The following is a 22,894-nucleotide window of genomic DNA, read 5'->3' on the forward strand; positions in this document are numbered from 1 at the left end:
ATCTACATGAAGTTGATCAATTTAGCAGGATGTTCGGAGCTGGTACATGCTGAGTGAATCTTACCTGACCTCACTCTCTCATGGATAACTTTTCCTTTTAGATGGTTACTCTCGCTCTCTCTCTCTCCCCCTCCATACCCCTTTAAATCCATACACATACACACACAACCCCCCCACCCCCTGCTGAGGCAGCAAGTGAAGCAAAATAACTCACTCTGCCACACAATCGCTCCTCCACCTCGCTCTAGGCACTGACTGCTTTATTTCATGACTTTTTCCCCCCTTTCTCTTCTCTGCTCCCTCCTTTTCCTCATTGGTCCCGTCATCGGTCCTGTATTTTTTTTTCTTTTTCCATACCATCGTAACTCTACTAAAACAAGAGCAAGGGACGTTGAATTGCTTGACCTTTCTCATTGTGTGGTCTGTGTCGACTTGGTTCGGCCCCACACATCAGGAATGTGTTTTATTTATTTTGGACGCCTTTGTTGGGAAGGAATCGAACGTGTTACGTTCACCACAAGCTGTAGAACTGGCACCGGCCCGTGTTAGAGTTGTTCACTTTAGCAGCAACGATGCAAAAAAAACAAAGAGTTTCTCCTTGCTCAGTAAAAGCTGACACAGCATTAACCAGGCAAAAAGGCTTTCTTTAAGACACAATTTTACTGTACAAAATGTTTTTTATAGTTTTCACAAAATACATTTAGAAAGCTCCATTTTAAATAAAATTAAATTGAAATATTTAAGAGACAGCGTGTAGACGTTTTATCTCAGAAGCAATGCTCAGACGTAAACCCAGTATGTGTCCATGTTCTACGTACACACTGAAATAAAAATGCAAAACTCAAAAGAGCATGACAGATGATGCTAGAAAAACCCTCCCATGGTCTTCAATTATAAATAAGGACTGCGGGTTTCGACTGCAGTCTTACGAACTCGAAGCCAATATAGTTGAACAGAACGTGTTTACAAAATTTTGCAACACAAGACTAATATCTTTTTTTAAAAAAAACATTGTGTACTAGATGAAATACAAAGGCTTTGGTCTGTTTTACAATCAACAATGATTAAATCTGATATGTACTTGTAAACAACTGCCAAACACTTAAGTTTAAAACTCTGTCAAGCAATGTTTAATCATAATTATAGGAATTAAATATTTCTAGTTGCACATTTTTTTTTTGACCATAGGACACTATAATACAACTATACCTAAGAGACAAATTGTACCTGACCCTAAAGAAAATGTATTTTATGATGCATGGAACATTTATAGAATATTCTGGGGGGAGGAGGGGGATAAATGAAATCAACTTTTATTGGTGAAATCTTTCTGGAAGATTTCTAGGGAAGACAAGTACTTTACATTTTGACATAAACAAACTGGATTATATCGAAGATGCAGTCTACCATTTACAGACTACAGGGTTTTTTTGCACCTGTGTTTTCCACATTTAACCTTCTTCGTGGTAATCAAGTGTCAATCCAACCACCGAAGCAAAAGGGTCCGAGTTGGGTTGCGTGTCTCACCTTCTTTGCACACTTGAAGCTGTTCATAGTGATCCGTGTCTAATAAGCCAGCAAATGCAGGCTCACGTCAGAGGGGCCAAGACCACAGCCTCAGTGGGTGGATCGAGTTTGAGTTTCCTCTGCTAAAATATCCATTCGCAAGGAATAAGACCAATAAATAGTTGTTGCTTCTTTTGTGTTTTTTTCTTTGACACAGTAAGAGTCTTCCCTCCAGCTTTTCGTCTTTAATGATATGCAACAGCGTCCAGAGACCATGCAAAGGCTGGTAGAAAGTCTTGATATAAGCAGATTAAAAGATAGTCATGGCAGAATCTCTCAGGTTCTCCTCTCTCAAACAAACGCAAGACCAACATGGTTTTCTAGCAGTCCATCTATCAGTACTTGATCTTGGTTTTTCATATTAACATACAAATGGCCATTTACAAACACACCAGAGAACAAAAGGAAACAATGACTGAAGTTGGAAATAGAAAAAAAAAACAGATAAGAAGTTTTTGTTCCATATAAATTTAACACCGGGCACTTTACAGAGGTCCATTTTTCCCCCCGATCTTCCCATCGTTGTTCACTCTTCCAAGTCCTCGTTTGAATGTGCCTAGAGCTACATAACAGCACACTGTCCCACTGGAAAAACAAAGCCCAGACGTCCCAAAGGCTCTCCCAGAGTCCCTTTCTCTCTCTTTTTTTTTTTTCTCCTCTTCTGTCTGTTGCCTCCTTTCAACCCTCTCTCGCCTTCTTTACTCTCCTGTGCCGTGTATGTGTGAGGAGCACTGCCGGAGGGCGATGGTGGAGTGGGTGGTTACAGGGTGAAGTAGCTCTTCTCTCTACTGTAGTCTTGACCAGTACTGAGACATGTCAGGCTCGCTTCCTGGGACTTGGACTGGGACAGACACTCCAGGAGAGATGAGTCCTGTGAAGACAAAGAGAGAAAGATTGATGTCAGATTGGAAACACGTAAAGAAGTTTAAAAAAAAAAAAAAAGCAGTCTAAATGCTAAAATTAGATGAGCAGGTTTGCCATGCACGGTTAGTACGACAGTTAACTAACAGAGCATTGTGCTTTAAATGCTTGCAAATAGGTAGATGAGCATGGGCCTGCAATGAGTCACAAAGCTCTGCACGTGGTGGCTCGGTAAAATGCTTGCAAGCTCGATAAATTGAGGCTTTGGCAATGGCATTTAAACAGAGAGAATACAACAGCAAATGAATCAAATTAATTAGCAATTTAGCACAGAGGAAATGTGGTTATGCATGATTAACTCTTCATGACTATAACCTGTATATATGGCTCTCAGTAACATCCTAATGGGGTGGAACTAAACTATGGGCTGGAGTAGTGGGGTTGACATGATGGCCCAGAGTGGCAAAGAAATGAGCCTCGTTCATGCAACTGCGGAGAGAAAAATGATGTGCGATGTAGAGATATAGATCCTCAGACATTTAAACCAAAGGAAAAGGATACTTGGGATGACAGATCATGAATCAGACATGACTCTGTAGTATCCCCTGATTACTGGAAAGGTGGCAGATATTTCAAAGAGTGCAGTGTTTGCTTTATTAACTCCCAAGCAGGCTGCTTTAAAAATAAAAAATTAAAAAAGTGAAATTTTCTGCCTACCTGTTGAGGTGGTACCAGAAGTGGTCATAGATTGGCTGTTCATATGTGCCTGCATATGAGGGGGCGTGTATGTTTCGTAGCTCCGCCCGTTCACAGGCGGACTGGTAGGCAGCATGCAGGAATAAGAGGAGGTCTGGCTGGGCTAAAAATGAGGAGAGAATGTTACATTAGCTTAGCCAACCATAATTTGCAGCTCAGTAGTCTGTAATCTAGTTTGTCTGTTTTTAACACTATCAAATTATTTCACGAATCCTTTAGTTACAGTATGCAGGCCTATGTAATTTTGTACTTTTTTTTTTGCCACTCTTATAGTCACACCAGTCACTGTAAAAACCCAGCTTTAAATTAGTTTTATTTAAGCACTCGTATGTAATGTATGCAGAGTATTTGACTTACTTGCATAGGTAGATTGTTTGCCATGGTGAAGCTGGGCATCGGCGGCAGCGCACTGTAGGTGTTTGTGAGTGCGGTGTCAGGTCTACCCAGCATTGACCCCGAGGTGAAAGACACTGTGGAGGAAAATGAAAACTCGCTTGAAACCGCAGAAATCTCACACACACCGAGCTCCGGTGAGAAGTCATCTCATTAGCGTTAAGCAGTGCGTGCGGAAGGTGACGCCTTATTTGACAGGCTGATGGGCCCGGACAGATAGCTCTACAGCGAGAGCCTCAGGTGATTGACTTCACGAGCTTCAGCTCTGCCGGTGTACCCTCGTGCCTGATTCGGTAATTGCTCAGATAGTCAGCTGAGAAGTTTTGCTCAATCATCCATCAAAGGGAAGCAACGGCGCTTCTTCATGCGAACTAGAGCGGGCAGCCACCGAGGCCTCCTTTGCCCTTTTTTTATGAATCCGCAGGTTGTGGCATGATACTGTTTAGTAAATATTTAACCCACTGAGCCTATGGAACCCATCACAGTATTAATACATTAATTTTTTTTTTTTAACAAAGTAGTGTGTGCTTGTGCAGCGTGTGTGAAGTAGGCTGCACTTTTAATAATTTCAGTTGAAAAATTAAATTTAAGTATTATTTTACCTTACTGGGCATATGGTCAAAGTAATATCTCTGATTAGGTTGACCTACCCGGTGTGGTGGGCTGTGGAATGGCCTGGTAGACGCTGGTGCCGAAACTGCTGCTGATGGGAATGTGACTTGAGGAGTTATTGGCCTGCCGGCGCTGATTCCGCAGCTTCTCCTCTCGCCTCCACTTTGCTCTCCTATTTGAGAACCATACCTGCAGATGAAAGATGGGAAAAGCATAATTTTAGCTTCAAGTTTAAAACCTCTTTTAAACGTGCTCATAAAAGTTGCGATCACTCACTTGTATTCTTGCCTCGGGCAGGTCGATTTTCGCTGCTAGTCTTTCTCGCGCGAAAACATCTGGATAATGAGTTCTTTCAAATTCTGCAGTGGGATTAATCACACAGGTATAAGTGTTAGTAAATAAACATAAGATTAGGTCAAGGGCAGTTAATTTTATTCTGAGCTATTAGTGAAACAATTGCGTGTCTTTCGCCCTGGATCCAAAACATTAGGTTTTTAATTAGGCTTCTTATTTAACGCAGTGTAATAAAGAAATGTAGTCCCTCACGCAGTTTGCGTTTTCTTTGAATTTGCTTACAATAACCAAAATGTTTGTATTGTGTTATGGATAAAACATTAGTCTGGATGTTTAAAACGAATTATACAAATTATCCACTGCATATTTGACCTTTTTCCAGTGCTTCGATTTGCTCCTGTGTGAAGGATGTGCGATTTCTCTGTAGTTTCCTCTTGAGCTGCAGACGCATCTGTGTCTCCTCTGAATCCTCCCCGTTCGAGCTGATGGAGTTTGTGTTTTCTCCTGCACCGTCCTGTTGTTGGCAGCCATCTAAAAAAAAAAAGGAGAGAGAAATTAATGGAAATATACATTCACTTAAGCTTAATTGAATAATTAATTATCGGGGCTCGTGTTGTATCAGCCTAGCGCTAATTGTACAGACCTCGGTGGTACATCATTAATTAAAGCACCCATCATGGTTAATTTGTTTCAAAATTGGAGGAATTATTGCAATTTCTTCCTAATGTTTGCCACTTTACAGACGACTGGCTGCGTGAAAAAGGAACAACATCAAACCGGCTTCGTGGTTAAACTGTTGATAAAATATTGTGGGAAAAACAGGCTGGCTAAGGGGAAAGCTCCGCGTACTTATCGTGTCCCAACAATGGCGTGTGTTCTCAAAAGGTTAAGAGAAATGTGACAAGATGTGCTGAGCCTCTTTTCAGAGCCTATGAAATGTATTTAAAACCCAAACTCTCTACACAGCTCCAAAACCCCCTCCCTTTTTTTCCTCCAGGACAGAGCAGTGCCTCAATGGCCGTTCCCATATGGGCGTTGGTATGGCCATTGAGGTGACCACCAACTTTTGAATAGAAGAAGACGCTTTTCAGAATGATACAATGCCTTCAGGAGTAAGGGAAACCATTAAACTATGGACACAGCCAGGGACGAGCAGTGAGCCCTCGGTGGGTGTAATATATGGGATGGGATGGGATGGGGGTGGGTGTGTGTGTGTGTGGAGGGGAGCTTTTGGAGGAGATGACAAAAGGATCCCCTCTCTCTGGAGGCACACAGGCTATAGTACTTTGGCATTGTGCGCACGAGGATCCCAGTCAACAGAGCTTTGAGTCCAGTGTGTTAACCCTTATCCACTACCATCATTAATCACGTCCCCCGGCCAGCTACACGCCAGTCAGGATTTCTGTCTTCAATTGGAAACAAATGAGTGAGGAGAGAGCATGCAACCCCCTGAACAACCAAAATAAGGCCAATCTATTCACTGCTGCTGTTTGTCCGCGGTGGGCCTGAAGGCCCCTTCACTCGCAGGGCGAGGCTTATCGACTAATGTCTGTCTTGTTGTTGGACATCATTATCACACCAAGAAGTTAATGCGAAATTAAGCAGCGGGTGCGTTGATAGAGGTTTATGTAATATCTCAACGATGGCGCTCTGGGCCCGGTGGGTTCACGCCATGAAGTGGTATTTCAGCATTTTCTTTTTCAGAGCAAATTTTATTTGTGTTCTAAAAAACCCAGAGCCGAGCAGCTGGAGTCCTGTACTCCAGGTTGTTGCAAAACTGGGGAAAAGGTGCAGAGAAGGCCGAGTAACTGTTCACCTACGTGGATTATAAGATCAGCCAATTACTTAATGTGTTTCTATGAACTATAGAGCGATAGCACAAAATAAAACACGTGTTTGCCTCATAGAAAAATAAACCAAGTTACCCATTTCCTCTTAGTTCCGCTGTGTGGAAATTCTCCCTGCTTCACGCAGGCCTCCAAACACATTTAGTGTGTCTATATGTGTCCGTTTTTGTTCAGTGAAGGAAACCTGATGGGACACATTTCTTGACAATTTCCATTGCTGCATAATAGCCAAAGTATTCTTCTATAGGCCAATAGTTTGTATCCACGCTATTTGTTTCTTCACTCCGGATAATCTATAAAAAGGAGTGAATGTGCAGCTATTATCCGTGCGCCAGACCCACTGACGCTAGGATGGGATTTGTTTTCTTTATAAAAGCGCTGGGAAATAAACTCATTCTTTAGTATCACGATGTCTCAGCCAGTGAGGCGGAAAAGCAGCAAAAAAAAGAGATACCGAACCAATTGCGGCACCTTTCAGCTGCTGAGACTGGATCAAAACACTCTTGAGAAACCGCTTAAAACTGAAAGAGAAAGTGAGAGACTAAATCCTATAGACGGGATTTAGAGCCATATAGCCAGCGACTGAGCATGAGAAAGAGATGAAAGACAGCATCGGTGTGGAGTTTTATTCGTTTCTCTTTGGATAGAGTTGTCTTCTTTTGGGGCCCTGTCACTCTCCATGTAGCCATTATATGTGCTTACTCGGCTGTCTGATTGAAAACATATTTTCGTTCCCCTGAAACAACTGTTTTACCCAAATACTTAATCAAACACAACTTTGTTATTTTTAGATTTTTATATCATTGTTATTATTATTATATGTTTTATTTCTGGAGATTTTTTTTAATCTAGGCTGCAAAACAATATATGCAACAGATGAAAATGATGATCATTATTATAATTAAATACCTAACATTAAATAGTTACATATAATAATAATAATAATAATAATAATATTATTATTATTATTATTATTATTATTATTATTATTATTATTATTATTATTTAAATTAGCCGTTATAGCTTCATCATTAAAGGAATTATTTTAGCCGTGAATATGATCTTTTCCGCTTTACTGCTCGTTGACAGCCCCACGTGACCAGTTGCCGTCACACAAATGCTAATTTGTTTTTGTTTTTTTAGTTAATTTATTAAATCTTGTCGGACTTAATTCCAACCCTTGCATTTCCGCTTTACATGTGCAAATAAACCGTGATCGCAAACTCCTGCCTGCAAAGTTGTAGTTTCTTATAAGAAAAGCTGCTCGGTATTTGGCCTGCAGTGGGCCGTCAGGAAACCCTCTGAAGTGGAACATTTCCACAGCAGCCTCACCATCTCCACACTCCTGCATGTTGCCATAATGAGAGACAAAGCCCTCTCTAATGAGCAATTACACGTAGTGAGGACTGTTCCCATAACTAATCATTGCGTGTGAAGGAAAAGCATTCCTTTGTGCTAACATCGCCGCACACAGCTCTCCCCCGGCTCCCTGCCTCCCCATCGGGGAGGAAAATGTAGGCTGTTGGATGGACACCTCTGCTGAAAGGACAAGCTTCTGTCACGCACATCCATGTCTGGGACAGTGGAGACATTCACAATGCATGCATGGCCTATGGCTTCCTCTGATCGACTAGTTTTACATTTTCAGTCTTGTTCAGAGCATCAAAAGCATGACCATACAATACCTTCCTGCAAACAGCCACGGGTCGGAATCACCGGAAGAGTAGGCCGTAAACCTATTCATATTCATACATGGCAACTTGTGGTGACCTCACTAAGTTCACTTTAAACCTAATGTATTGAATTCAAATCAGATGCTTTTGTGGGTGACCATAAATGTTACTGCGTGTCAGCACACCACCCGGATGTATACTTCTTTTTTGGTAGAGAACCTCACAACTGTGCGTGCGTCAAGGTGTCTTTATTGCTACTGCATGACAATGAGGCTCACCTTGGTTGGGCTGCCCTGGCACTGATGTTCCGGGGTACCAGCCGGGCCGGGTCCCCCAAGTTCCTGTCTGACCGTTGAGCATTCTCAGCTTGTCATACATGCCATCTGCGCCCATCTGTTGCTTTTCACTAGCCAGGTTGCGGAGGACTCTGTTTATTGATGACACCTGAATGACAAATTACATATGATAAAAGTCTGGATTAGGATTGGATGGAGCGCAGCATCGGCACGTCTCTGCTCGCGCGGGCAAAACACGTGTTCTTACACGCATAATGCGAGCATTATAATCATAATAAATATGTACAGGAAGATGTTTCTGGCAAAGCGCACAAATGAACAACGAGCCCCATCAAAACCGAGCGTATGTTTGGCTGATCACATACGCAGTAATGTGTGCCCCACGCTTTGAATCGCAGTGCACTTAATAAGACTGAATGGTTGGATGCCCTTCTCCTTTTCCTCCAGTGCATGAGAAAAAAGTCATTTCATGTGGCAAATTAAATCATGCACACAACTTACAGTCAATACACTTACACTGGGTATATTGTCGTTGGTGCAGATCCCCTCCGACAGAAGTCTGTCACGGATCTCCCACGCAAAGATAGACGGACACTCCCGCTTGTACTGCGCGATTTTCGCGACCACCTCTGGAGTGGCGACCCTGGGCTTGCTGCCGCCTATTGCTCTCGGTCTTATGGAGCCTGTTTCATAATATCTACCAAGGATCTTGCTCACACAGCCGTTGGATACCTGGACGGGAAACAAAAGACACAATTCACATACATTATTTACGACTATGAACGGAATTGCTAAGATGGCTCAAATAATTATCACCTTTTCACTGTCCAGCACTTGGACTTCATCATGGGTCTATAAATACAGAAAATATGCCTTGAATGATATATTAGGCATTTATTCTTTACAACAGCAGGCAGATTACTTTTCCGTTTGTTGTCCTTAAAACATTCCTTTAATTGCAAAGTAATAAGTGGTTTTACTGGCTTAAAGCGGTCGTGAACTGCTACTGGAAACCTGGCTTTAATTGAAAATTCAAATCGGTTTGTTTTCAATATTTTTGCTTTTGGATATTATTATTAATTTCCTTGTATTCACTGAGACCAAAGTCTTTATGAAGGCGTTTTCTGTTCATAAAAAAGGAGTGGGATTGTCACCTGGAGTATCCTGGAGATGTCGCAAGGTCGAGCACCACTGTGAGCAAGTTCAACTATTTTCTGCCTGGTGGAATCCGGCAGCGGTCTGCCATTAACAAACACACCACCAAGCTGGTTTACGCCACTGTGACCTACATGGAGACAAAAGCACCGGAGTCATCAAATCATGTCGCAGCTCCTCTTGAAATATATGATAAAGCTAACGGCTTCCAAGTAATGGTGAGCAGAATGATTTAAGCGTTCAGAATAATCGAGTTATAGATGCAATGTGATATGATGCAGAGCACACAGCAATAGAGAAGTTTCACAATAAACTCTCACACGATTTTATAAAAATATCTTAAACCAGAGTGCACTCCAGAAATCTTTTTTTAAGCTGTTGTGAGGTTCGGCGCATCATCAGCTATTTAGTAACACATGCAAAAACACGGATCAAACCACAGCAGCACGACATACACCGAATAAAAAAAATATAGAATTTTTTTCCTCATAGTAATTTTACAGCTCAGTCGATGATCTGGCCAGAAAAAACTCATCCAATCCTGTAGCAAACCGGCAAACTTGGGCGTTAAAACACCCGCACCGTTATCCACTCCCATCACCAAGACCTGCACCTCTCTCACAAACAGTGCTTTAAAACAATAACCAGCCACACCGACGATCCCATAAACACTCCACTACAATAATGTGTTAAATCAGCATCAATTCAAAAGCATCTTGTAGGAAAAACGATATTAAATCGCTAAAATCCTTCCCATGACAATCCTTTAAAAAACATGCCATAATTACGCATCAAAAAGACAAGGAAACAATAAGATTTTAGCTTTAAAATATGAGGTTTTATTTTTGCTCATTGTCTAAAAAAATTAGTGATATTTAGAAATGATCCTTAAATTATTGTATGGAATCGCTCTAAAGCACAGAAAAAGCCCGCAAACCTGAAGCCAAAAGGGAGAGCTGACTCCCCGGAGTGCCTGAGCTGCTCTCTGTTTCTCCGCTCCCTTCCCCTGCGCTGCCGCCCGGTACATTGACTCCGGGAGCAGAGGCTCCTTAGCAATAAATAAGCTCCAAATATAGAAGAGGGGGAAAATATGATGAGCCTGCCTGACATTTGTCTTTAAAATAAAGCTAGCTGCACGTCAAGTTTGAGCTTAATTTCTGGAAATAGGCGGAAGTCGCCTCGGATCATGCATGGGAGGCTAATTGAAAAGATCAGTTGGAGCACTTGTGGCAGGCATGTCACTTTATGACACCGCTCTGCTTTTGAAAATCGCATCGTCACGACAAATAGTAGCATGATAAAACGACCCTTTCTGTCTGCATTTGGATATCACTCAGACAAAATTGGACGCTACTCGTTTACCCTCCGAGGGAGACTTCGTTTTAAGGTGGCCAGGGGCTACGCGCGGTCACACAAACGAGGGCGCGCCTGGATTCTTAACATATTAAAAGTGACATGCAGTTTTTCCCCCCCTTGTTTGTATTTGACAACAAATGCTCACAGCCACCGCAGTCCTGTTGTGTGGAATCGGTTGGCGTCTCCGTGCTGAAATGTGCCATAGGAGTTGGCTTTAAATGCGGACTTTATTTTATATAGATGACACAAAAGAAAGAAAGAAAATAAAAAAAATAGGGGGATCGGGCCTGTTTATAGCTACTTGAGTGAGAATAAACCTGTTTAACTGAGCAACATATCCCTTTTGGCCGCTATGTGTTATAATCTTCCTGCGTGGATCTGATTGATAGTAAATCCATTATCATCCCCTCCTGCTCTTTGGTAATTCCAGGATTAAGTGGAATTAATAGACTTCTTACGCTGAAATTGGCCTACCCACATTAAGCAGCCCTGCTCTGCGGGTTCTCCAGGGTTGCTCCGTCACCTCTGGTTTATAACCATCATATAAATCCTCCGGATCGATAAAACCCGTCAGATAACGACATCACATAAAAATCAAACTCTCCTAAGGTTAAGTCTTAATCATGGCACAATTCCCTCAAGTGCCCGGAGTCGATCTCGCCCGCTGGCGCTGATTATGCGCCTTGTATTCTATTGCAAGTCGACTAATAGGAAAACATATGGTGTCAATTTGGACGCTCCCCACTATATACACCCAGGAGTTATTAGCACAAAAGCCAGCGAGGCCGTCGCGACCTTTAGACAACCCAAAGGGCCGGGCCCAATGATATCTCCTCGGCAATTCGCACCAGACATCACACGCCAAGCCAGGGGAGCATCCTATTAACATCAATCCAGTGGGTATTGTACACAGGTTTGTTAAGGCTCTGTCATCTCTATAACTGACAACTGATAAGATTAAAAGAAAGAAATCACATTAATGTGCCATTTAACGTAAGAAAAAAAAATCTAGTAGCACCACGACCAGTTGGAGAAAAACAAAAGTAAGCCACTCGTGTTTTTGGGGTTTTTTTTCCCGCAGCGCTTTCTTATGAATCACAGCTCTCTACACATAAAACAGTCCACCTCTCACGTGGTCCAACATTGGATTCAAACATACTCGGACTAATGCGCACAGGTTACAGCACAGACACGTCATCAAGGTATATGGAGAATAATATAATAAAATTATTCCACACACCTTCATCACAGATGTCATACACCTCTTGTCCAGCAGCAAGAGAGAAAATGTTTCATGTTTATCCTTTTTGGTTTCAACACACACCAGGAACAAGACAAATCATTCATCTGCAAGAGGCCACTTTAAACACATGAGGCCTATAAGCAACTTCATCTACCATGTTTTGGGCTGGGTTTTTTTGATTGGCACCCACGACAATATGGTTGTTAATATTTATCTTCCTCTCTGAGTTCAGCCTGCACCTAACAGTGAGGCCTGCGGTTATAATATGAGCATTTTCTTTCTAGTTCATGCTGTCTGTCCGTGAAGAATATGGACTAATCTACATAAGACATTATTGCTATTCCCTCATGTTTCATGCAGGGCTCTTCTCTACGCAGCTAATCTTGTATGCAGCCTGGCAGCCAGCTCTAACGCTAATGCAGACGGCTGTGCAATTATTTAATACCAACTCAAGCAGAAACAAAAATCTCCCTCTCAACCCAGCACCCCCCTCTAATCCCCCCTTCTCTCTCTCTCTCTCTCTCTTTCTCTCTCTCCCTGGAGAAGGAAGGACGACGTGTGATTAACTTGTTCAATAATAACTTGCCTACCTATCATTTGGGAGGGAGATAATAATAAATTAACAGCAATGAAAGCGCCATCAAATAACTTAAAAATATTATCATCCCTGCTCTTAAAAAGTCCTGAAAATGTATGGCTGCACATGCATCTTCCCTCTTTTAAAAAAAAATCAAATTAAAAAAATTGTGTTTCTGAAATGTATGTTAACAAGCAGTGCAATAAATAAATATAAAAGATAAAATTATGAATAGAAAAATGTCAGTGGGTGTTGCTTCCATGCAACCACATTGCGGCTGTAATCAAAAGTTTCAAAATAAAATATATAGAAAACAACTTACTGTTCTGCATCATTGAAGCTACGCCAGACTCCCACGTGGCTTGGTTGTGGTATTCTAAGCGTCACAAGGAAATAACAAAAGTGGTTAGCAGCAAATCAGAAAACTGGTGTACAGATCTGTTTTACTATTATTATTATTGTTTTAAGGTGTCAAATAATTTGCAACATTTCTTTGAACAACAAAAAAAAAGTTTCTCATGTCGTCCGATTTAAATTTTATTTTTTTTTAATTGCGGATCTGGTTCTTAAACATTTACTGATCCATAATTATGATTTTGTTTTGTTTTTTAAATAAAAACATCCTGAGTGTATGTATGTATTTTAATTAAACTTGCCTGGAAACAGAGTTGACTGTCCACGCTATAACAATTTAGTCAATCATCTGCCGTTTTCACTACTTAATGTCTCCCTATAGGACAAAGCAAAACAACACATTAGCACAGCCACAGCTACACTGATGTACTTACTGTATTTTCAGATCTATTTATTTTTTTGCCCTACTTTTACAGATAACCTAAATTTTGGTGCCAAACAAATCAATTAAAATCGACGCGGGCCAACATTCATCTTCGTTATTTTCACGTCTCTGTTAGGCCTGTTTCCGAAAGCACCTGTCACAATAAATCTCAGCTAACAGCCTAGCCGTGATGTGATATTGGGCCTGTAACTCCTTTACAGCATTGTCTCTTTAAAAAAAATAGTCCTGGTGTTCCCCCACCCCATTTTTTTTCTTGTTAGTTCTTATAAAGAAATCAGCTCCTCATCGTCCCAGCAAGAGGCTTTAGTGTAGTTTTTAAAACTTGATAGCCTTCCTCTTGCGGAGTCTGTCGTGGAAACTGTACAGTGACACACGCTGTCTACCTCGCCTCACTGATCCGCAAAAGTCCACACCAGGAGGGGGTACAAAGCTGGTGTACAAAGCCTGCTGGACTCCCAACAATGCACCCCCTTTTCTGCCTCCGTATACCTCAAACCCGGGGCGAAAACTCGGCCTCCACGACTAGAAACACGCAGCTTCCCCTCTAAACACACCAACAAGTTCAGATTAATACAAAGAGCCGGAGGCATGCATCCACCCCCTCCGGGACCATTCACACATACACACAAACACATGCACTCTCTCTTTTTCACACACGCAGACACACACACACACACACACACACACGACCGTGACCCCTGCGCCGCTAGTGCGTGAATGTGGGGTTTTGTTTGCCCTGCTTTTATAGAACAAGATTTTTTTTTATTTTTTTTTGGAAAAGTAATTTCTTGTTATAAATATTTGGTGGTTATTTTGTGCTGCTGGTGCGGGTTGTAAAGCGGTTTTAAAGACACAACAGCGCAGTAGGGCGCTCAATTGGAAAAGACAAATGCATTAAAGAAGCTTTTGAATGGGTGAACAGATAAAAAGGGGGCCACGGAGGGAGAAGTCTGAAGTTTTCATTTTCTCTCTCCGTGCAAAGTTGTGTTGTGTGCAGAGTAAAATGGCCTGTAATGTCGACGTCTAACAGATTGTGTTTAGTCTCGGGCTAGTCGGTGAGATGCACGTAGGGACGCCGTTACGTTCAGATTGTGTAGCTTTCTTTCATGTTGTAACAAATAGCCTGCTCGGTCATTAATCAAATTCAGATTCCTTCACACTGGCCCGCATAGGCCGAGTTACCCACTGATCTTAAAGACACAGGAAGCTTGTAAATAATACTACATATTTTTATTAGCCGCGACTTAATGTCACGGCGGTTTTAGCAGGTGTGAATATCTCTGTATGTGTGCGTGAAATAATAATAATAACAATAAAAATAATAAGAGACCGGCTTCAGCCTGCAAATACACTGCTGCCAGTAGCTTATAGCCCTGTAAGGTCCAAGTGGTTAATCATTTATTTAAGGTCGAAAGCTCAAACGTTGTTGTTCCTGAGGTTAACTGCGATCTAATCTGCATTTCTTTCCCTTTAGTAATCCGCAACAACAATGTGTTAATTCAACATGCTTATTCTGACCGCTGGATCCTGCGCTCACAACATTCATACAAGGAAGGAAAACATGTAGGCCTGAACTACAGTGGCCCTGCTGTTGGCTAACAGACAAAATATGCACATGAAGGCGAATTAAAAAATTTTAAAAAAGTCACATGTCACAGAAAGCATTTATTGCATTAGAGCTTAATCTGATTTAAGAGTAAAGGAGTATGTTAACATAGAAAGCTACAGAGCTATTTATTCTTTCACTGCAGTTTTATTTGAATTATTTTATGCATTTTTTTTCTTTAAAATTTATATTTAAAATTACAATAGAGGCTTTGCACTAAAATATAGGTTTTGCTTATTTAAGTGGATTAAAAAAATAATTTCAAAGCATCAACAATTTGTGCTTGTTTTTCAGTTTGTCTTTTATTAATTTTAACATTTTTTGAAACATTTACTTTTAAATTTGAGGCCAGCCAAGGCCTCTTTATCCGAGTATTTTAAAATACTCCACAGCTTGACTGCTAAAATGTAAAAGCAGTTCAGTCGCTGTCATTAAAGACACACCGAAGAAGATTAGAGACAAGGAGTAAAGTTGTGTTATCCCCGGCACACAAACAAACACGCTGAGCACGGGCCTCCTCAGCAAGTGCTTCATGAAGGCTTTTTTTTTAAGAAGGCGCTTGGGTGACTCGCCTGCATGAATCAATCTGACACCTTTCCTCAACGGGTCATTGCGCCCCATTCTCCACGATGATCACTGTCCTGGCCCAACGTGACTTTTTACTCTTTGCTGTCATAAATAAGCAGCAAGCTATCTGTGGGCTTAAACCCAACAACCAAAAATCGAGCAGATAAAACCGACAGAGACGCTAAAAGGCTGTTCGCACTTTTGAGGGAGTCCAGGCTGCACAGTCCAAACGATAAAACACCCTCTACCTCACACTGACCCTCCACTTACAGCCGCGAATAAACCCGATATAATAATAATAATAATAATAATAATAATAATAATAATAATTTAGGCTATCACAAATAATAATGCATAATTTAACAGCAACAAGACAAACTTTTAGTCAGGATCTCACCTTTTTGGGGCATCCTGCGTCGTTATCAAAGTCCTGGGTAAACTATGGGCTGCAGCCTAGTTGTCCACACCAAAGAAAGAGAGAAGGGGGAGAAAAAAGCGGCGACCAGGATCGCTCTCTCCCGGGAAGTTTCGAAGAGAAAAAAAATTTAGTTTCCAGTGGTCTTCGGCGGAGACGAAGGGGATATCCCTGCGAAGGAGACAGAGATTGACAGTGAACTCAGATGTCAGGACGCACGGAGTTTGGCGAGGATGCGCGCTGGCGTGTGAGAGAGCGAATGAGAGAGTCGGGAAGAGAGAGATGGGGAAGAGAGAGAGAGAGAGAGCGGAAGGAGGGGAAGAGGGAGGGAGAGTGAGTGAGTGGTGGTAGGAGGAGGTGGGGGTAAGAGAATGAACACACCTATGCTGATTGGTGATGGAACAAGTGTATTAATGTATGTGTTCCTGGTCTGCTGTGTGCGCCTCGCCTCGCCTCCCTCCGCCGCTCTTCACTGGCCCATTAGCGCGACCCGACCTCTGTCATCATCCCCCATATAAACACTTCCCCCTGCACCACAGCCAAAGCGGGAAACGGGGCCGAGCCAAAGCGAAAGAGAGAGAGCGAGAGCGAGAAAGCGGGGAAGAGAGAGAGAGAGAAAGAGAGAGTCGCGTCTTCCCAACCCACTAATCAGCCCACGCATGCAAATACTCTGCGCTCACTTGCTGAATATTGCCCTATTGCAAAGGAAGTGCCTCGGAAATGCCCATTGGACGGAAGGCTCTATTCTTCCAGGCTGAATTGGGTCTGCACAGGGAATCTCAGGCATGCTCAGCGCCAACCTGAGGCTAGCTGGAGCCGCAAAGGGGGGTGGGCGGTGGGTGGTGGTGTGTGTGTCTGTTGTAGTGGGGGGGACGGAAACTAGCAGTGGAGCAGCGCACACTTGGAATGCTGGAGCTCGTAACACCAAATTAAAATTACAAAGAGCTGCAGCGTGCCTTTTATGAAGCAGCCGATGCACTACAGATGCGATTAACGTTATAGAGACGCACATCCGCGCTGCGTAAAACTTTCAGCGCCCTTTTTTCCCTTCTGGACTGAATGTAGCGCGATGTTGCACCTGCGCAAGTGCCGCAATTGGGAGTCATCTTTGAAGGTTTAAAAACTTTTACTTTGAAAAACCACCACTTTTAAACTCTTATATCACAGCGATTGAGCTCCAAAGTAAATCATCTAATCACCCCCACCAAAAAAAGAAAAAGAAAGTTGTTTTACTTTGAAAATCATTTTGCACTTGTCCGGCCTTCACTCACACTCAAAGCAACCAAAAATGTCCACCACGTGCTTTTGTTGATTCTTTTGAGTATCACCCTGCCCACCCCACCCCACCACCCCCATCGTGTCAACAAGAGCACCGTACATAAAGAGTCCGGCCTTTAGGCAGGCTCGGGTGCTTTTTATGGACACATTTGCGAGGCACGGCGACGTCACTCCTGCGACCTGACAGCAAATAGCACGCGTAAATAAAGTAAAAGCAAATGAGTGCGTAGCCATGGCCACACGCTCCCAAACTGAGCCGGCTGAATGACCGACTATTAGCGCACACCTCAGCGCACCCAAAATCAACCCCCTCTGCGCCCGTGTTTGAGCGTACACTCCCAGCTTTGGCCAGCACCAGTCTCGGCACTGAGGAGCCCCGTTGCTTATTCCAAAAAGGAAAACCGAGGGGAAGAGAATGAGGTTTGTGTGGATGCTGAAGCCAAAGTGGAGAAGCAGAAAAGGGGGTGCGTGAAAGGGCAAAGAGGGAGAGAGTGAGCGAGAGAGACGGGAGAGGGACAGACATGAGCAGGGGGAGGGGGAGAGAAATGCGTTTTCTTTTTCCTTTTCTTCTTCTTCTTATTGGGATGGGAGGCCGTGAAATGAAGTCGTGGAGGCCTACACTTGACTTTCTTTGACATGTGAAAAAGTAGGAGAAGTCCGAGCTCATCAATAAAACACTTCGGAGGTGAAAGAGGGCTCCCTAACAACCATCGCATTCCTGACTACGGGTTCAATGAGTAGACAAACGACGCTGCCAGAGAGAGGGTGAGAGAGAGAGCGAGAGAGAGAAGAGAGAGAGAGAAGGGACAGGGGGGAGGGGGAGAGGGACTGCCCGGCTTGAATGGGGCCCTCAGTGGGCCGGCGAGATAATGAGCTGAGAGGACCGGCTCAAACTGTCACTGAGGGTCCCGCGGTGAGGAACAACACTTTGGCCAATACTCCTTCATCAAACAACCCGTAAACTAAACGAGCACATTCATCTGTTTCTCCTTCCTGCATTGTTTCTACTCACTTAGACTGGTGGCTCAGCCTATAGGCCTACCGTGAATGGCCGCAGCTTATATCAGTTAAGAGAGGAGGGGGGGTCCCAAACATTTTTACGTCAAGAACCCCTCCATTAGAATGCATCAGACCACAAACACCCCCTCACACACAACCCAACCCTGTCGCCCCTCCTGACAGGGGTTTGTGCAGTGAGAGACCTCGTGTTGGTTATAATTTACTGTAAAAAAAAAAATACATCAAGGACACGGCGAAGTTGGAACTTTCAATTAGCAGTTATTATGAAACATCAATGCAATTCAAGTTCACAGGTTTATTGATTATGTTGTGGCTAATTTGAGAAAAGATATTTGAAAGGAATTAAACTAAAAGTCGACGTGTAATACAAAAAAATCTATGGTGGGTTGTTGACTCTTTGACGCAAGAAGACTCGCAAGGTGAAACTTTCTGCGCTAAAGTTTGCGTCCTCGTGGACGCCTCGGTCAGCCGCGCGTGCACGGGATGTGTGCCACTTTTAGCAGCTGCTGGTTTCTAGTAATAAGACAGGGAAGTTGTCAAAAGTAGAATGTCATCTTCTCATAATCAGTGTAACAGTACTGAGCGAGAAAACACATTCAACATCTTGCCTAAATGTTAAATTCTTTCTGGTGAGACGCTTGAATAAGTGTATTTGTGAGGCACCTTTGTAGTGCAAATGTTATTGCTACTCGCTTGTCACAGATTGCAGCTGTCAAAAATTCACACCACTAACCTGCCTTCATAGAAAGACGGATTCCCCGATGAGTGTGTCAAGTAGTTTTCTTTGGAAACAATACCTCCAGCATGTTATTGATTTCTTTGGTTAAGCTGTAAATCCGCTCCAAGAGCTAATTCGTTGTCTCCATTCTCAAGAGATTTCTTTTTGGTTTTTCATCTATTTATTATTTTTTTATTTATTTATTCAGAAACCTAAGTGATATGCCAAGTAGGTCAACGGCACCTCTCTATGAATATATACATTTCTTATTTATACATTTATCTTTTTATAAGGTAGATTGCGTTGCTGTAAAAGTCTTTAAGGGTGATGTTGGGAAAGCAATTAGCCCAATTCGGATTAGCAGCAACTAATGTCATAGGCCTTGAAAGGAAAGCCTAATCTCGTCGCTATTTTCCCCTGAGGCAGTGTGGTATTCGTACCCCTGCAGAAACTTTTAAATACAATAAAAGAAAGAAAAGAAAAAGAGAGAGCTAGCTGAAAAAACAAAACCCTGTTTTGGTGAAGGAAAGAGTATTTTAACTCATTTTCACTTCACAACTTGACACTATCTTTGGACACGACCCCACACCTAAAAGCCTGCTTTGATTTATTATTTATTTAAAATTGACAACTGTTTACAGTTGTGATGACCTCCACTGGAGGTCACAGTTTACTCACCTTAGGAAAAAAAATTTATATATATATATATATAAACAAAAATCAGGACCTTTGAGCTTTCTATTAGAAATATTGTTGCAGCATTGATTCGAGTTAATAATCGCTTGGAAAACACGGTGATTCACGCAGACAATAAAAAGCCTGGTGTGATGTGCATCTTCATTTTCTATATTTAAATTGTATCTAATATAGGAGGGGAATTTTTTTTTAGACAATTACATACATATTAAGTGGTGCACATACAAGCCTCAGAACTGTATTACACCTACTTTCACTGGTGAGCAAATAATTATATAAATATGAGTTTTCTATATGCAATAAATTTGTTATTTATTATAAATAAATATAAATGAAATATTTATGAATATAACAAATGTACTTTAATTTACCTTTTATTATAAATTTTCTACTATTCTTTTTAAAATAATCTTATTACTATAGAAATTCTCAATTAAATGATTATCATTTGTGTTTTTAAGGAGTATTGTAAATGTTGATGGACATGTGAAAAAAATCCAGGTGGCAGATAACAATAATAATAATAATAATAATAATAATAATCATAATATATATATATTATTATTATTATTATTATTGATATTGTTGTTGTTGTTGTTGTCACCGATGTATAAAATTTCGACTTTTACGTGTAGCTGCATTCTTGCAAAGCTCTGAGCTCTCATTCATCAGACAGAGCCAACCGGTCACATTTCTCCTCATGAGCACGTCGCCGGTTTATTTGCATAAATCATCCGCGCGTTTACGATTGTATTATTCTGTTTTCATGAGCCATAATCAAAGAGTCACTTGCTTGTTCGACTTCTGCGCCGATATTTATCCATCTGCTGTTTTGAAAGCGTGGTGGCGCACGTGGAGAGCCGCAACAGAAGCTCCATTAGTGGCAACTCATTTTTCATCAGACTGAGTAAACATAAAGAAACGCAACTCCATCACGGAGTGGGCAGCCGCATGTAGCTTCCTAAGGTGGCCCCCGTCTTGCTCTGTCGGGATGCCAAACACGCTCAAACCCTGCTCTTTATTATTTTTTAAGCATGTTGTTACAGTTAACCTCCTCGTGGCTCATCTAATGGCTTCATTTTCTAGTCACATTCACCTCCACAGTGTGGAGTGCTTTGTACATCGTTTAAGGTAAATTTTGTTTTTATTTAGTTTATCCTGTGTAGTTTAAACCCACCCAACAATTTGTAAAGTTTGTGGGGACACAGTGAAGACTACGGTGTGTTCTTGTGTAGTTCACAGAATGTGTACAGTCCACAAAAGGCTAAAGCCCTCAGCAAAAGGCTGAGGGCTGTGATAAACACCGGGGCTAATGGTGTCACAGCGCTGATCGGCCAGTGTGACAGGAAGACACGCTGCAGCCAAACATACAAGAACCTTGACCCGAGGCTTCCAAAGACTTCCAGATACTGTGTGGAAATGAGTAAATGTGTGAGGGGTGTAAATAATAATGCAACTGAAAGCTCGTAATTAGACGAGGGGGTGTGTGAAGAAATTAAATGGTAATAACCTCAAACATAAACAGCAGGTCCGGGCCCTCCGAACAAAATCAATCTGAAAACCACCAAGGCGCGCGTGTCACTTCACTTCGTTGTTTTTGAAGATTTGAAGCACGTGCTTGCAAGTTGCTTTCAAAACTTTTTTTTAAGTGTTTTAGTTCTTTAACAGTACCTCTGACTTTAAACGTTAACTCACAGCATTTCAACCAAAATATCGCGCTGTTTCTCCAAAATGTCACAGACGTGTCATGTTGATGAAAAAGCCCACAGAATGAAATCTTCCGGTGATGGACATCGACGTTTCCATTGCGCTTATAGATCGTGCATAGATGAACGGATCTCACTGTACACATTCCTGATGTATAGGCTGAATTCCCCTCCAGGCGTAACTCGCACAATAATAGCCGCTTTTTAAAAGAAATGACGAGCGCTTAATTCCTGTGTGAAGATCGCTAATTACACGTTGTGTGCGCGTGTGCGATAGATGACAAAAAAAACAAGCAAAAAACAAAAACGAACTGGGCTTATCGTTTTCCACTTTGTTTTGGTGTTTTCCTACTCTGTAATACGCAAAGCAACGTGCAAACACTTAACCAATAATTTTCCCAACTTTCCCAGTGCGCCCGGCTTGAAATCAGTCTGCATGCTTTTAACTGCGTTTTTTTCAGGATTTAAAAAAAATGAAATAAAATACAAAAATACAGAAAGGATACCCTTTAAATATTCTCAGAGGTTTATCGTGTAAGTTACAGTAGATTTAAATTTTAAAAGGAGACTATTTAAAAGTAGGCTATAGTCCAGCCAAACTCACCGGAAGAAAGGCAGCAGAGGCGTCTGACCGATATCCTGTGCATATAAACTCGCTTCTTTCCTCCCCGGATCTCTCCTCCGTGTCACAGAAACAGAAACTTATAGGTCCCGATGAAAATCTATCTACCTTTGAATCCGTCGTGAAGTTGAAATGTCAGTGAGAGGGGGGAAAAATCTGCGACTCTTACCAGCAACTTTCCCTTCAGCATCAGCCTCAAGTTGGCAGTGATTGGCTGGAGCGACGACTCGACGTCACGCCTTGGACAGGACGCTGAGCGCAGAATGGGGAAGTGCGCAAGGTAACCAACATGTGGAGCACACCGGCCTGTTTACTTTCCCGGTGTGTCGGCTGTGTGCAGGGGCGGACAGCTAACAATTCACTCTGAGGGCTCGCTCCCCGATTGATAATTGATTTTATTTTATTTTTATTTACATCATCACCTTAGTGAATGTTATCCACTTTTACTTCAATCCAAAATTTGATTTCTATCTTTCTGTTCGTGTTTTATTTATTCATGGAACTTGTAGCCTAAAACTTGCTCGAGAGCACTTCAGCAAGAAGCGTGCCGTATGGTTAAAAAGGTTTGAGCTGTTTGCGCTCAAAATCACCCGATCGAAGCACTGTATGTTTATTATTATTATTATTATTATTATTATTATTATTAATATTAATAATAATAATAATTTTCTTTTATGACTCGGATGTGTTCCCGTTGATTTTAAGAATAAAGAGGATTGGCTGAGATTGAGCGAGCATCCGGTCTTACACTGAAACTGTGAAGAGTCTTGGCGCTATTTACATATTTGTTCCAGCTTTCGAATGTACAAGCTATAAGTAACAAAAATGCATCTTCCTA

The 22,894-nt window shown here is 41.9% G+C and overlaps 1 protein-coding gene across 8 annotated transcripts; it reads right to left on the bottom strand.

Moving 5' to 3' along the window:
• Window positions 1-1,181: 1,181 nt before the first annotated feature.
• pax6b (paired box 6b) lies at window positions 1,182-22,203 on the bottom strand. Of its 8 annotated transcripts, none has more exons than XM_040011168.1 (14): window positions 22,039-22,203; window positions 15,999-16,187; window positions 12,952-13,005; window positions 12,050-12,073; window positions 9,453-9,583; window positions 9,115-9,150; window positions 8,815-9,030; window positions 8,281-8,446; window positions 4,855-5,013; window positions 4,465-4,547; window positions 4,227-4,377; window positions 3,541-3,653; window positions 3,145-3,286; window positions 1,182-2,437 (listed from the first exon to the last, which is right to left on the bottom strand). In XM_040011168.1, the coding sequence occupies exons 2-14, from the start codon at window positions 16,009-16,011 to the stop codon at window positions 2,352-2,354; spliced, it is 1,374 nt and encodes a 457-aa protein (XP_039867102.1). In that variant the 5' UTR covers window positions 16,012-16,187; window positions 22,039-22,203; the 3' UTR covers window positions 1,182-2,351. The 8 variants fall into 8 exon arrangements, with proteins under 8 accessions (XP_039867102.1, XP_039867103.1, XP_039867106.1 ...); XM_040011169.1 differs by lacking the exon at window positions 22,039-22,203 and adding an exon at window positions 16,398-16,519; XM_040011172.1 differs by lacking the exon at window positions 22,039-22,203 and adding an exon at window positions 13,286-13,359 and having other exon boundaries at window positions 15,999-16,350.
• Window positions 22,204-22,894: the final 691 nt, after the last annotated feature.

Source organism: Simochromis diagramma, unplaced genomic scaffold (genome assembly GCF_900408965.1).
Source record: "Simochromis diagramma unplaced genomic scaffold, fSimDia1.1 OVJJ01000603.1, whole genome shotgun sequence".
NCBI classification, from domain to species: Eukaryota; Metazoa; Chordata; class Actinopteri; order Cichliformes; family Cichlidae; genus Simochromis; species Simochromis diagramma.

Excerpts from the sequence above, each read along its gene's own strand:
- pax6b (XM_040011168.1), bottom strand. Across the intron at positions 12,074-12,951 it reads AGCTTCAATGATGCAGAACA|AGGTGTATGACATCTGTGAT; the intron begins GTAAGTTGTTTT and ends CTGCTGGACAAG. Across the intron at positions 4,548-4,854 it reads AATCGAAGCACTGGAAAAAG|AATTTGAAAGAACTCATTAT; the intron begins GTCAAATATGCA and ends ATCCCACTGCAG.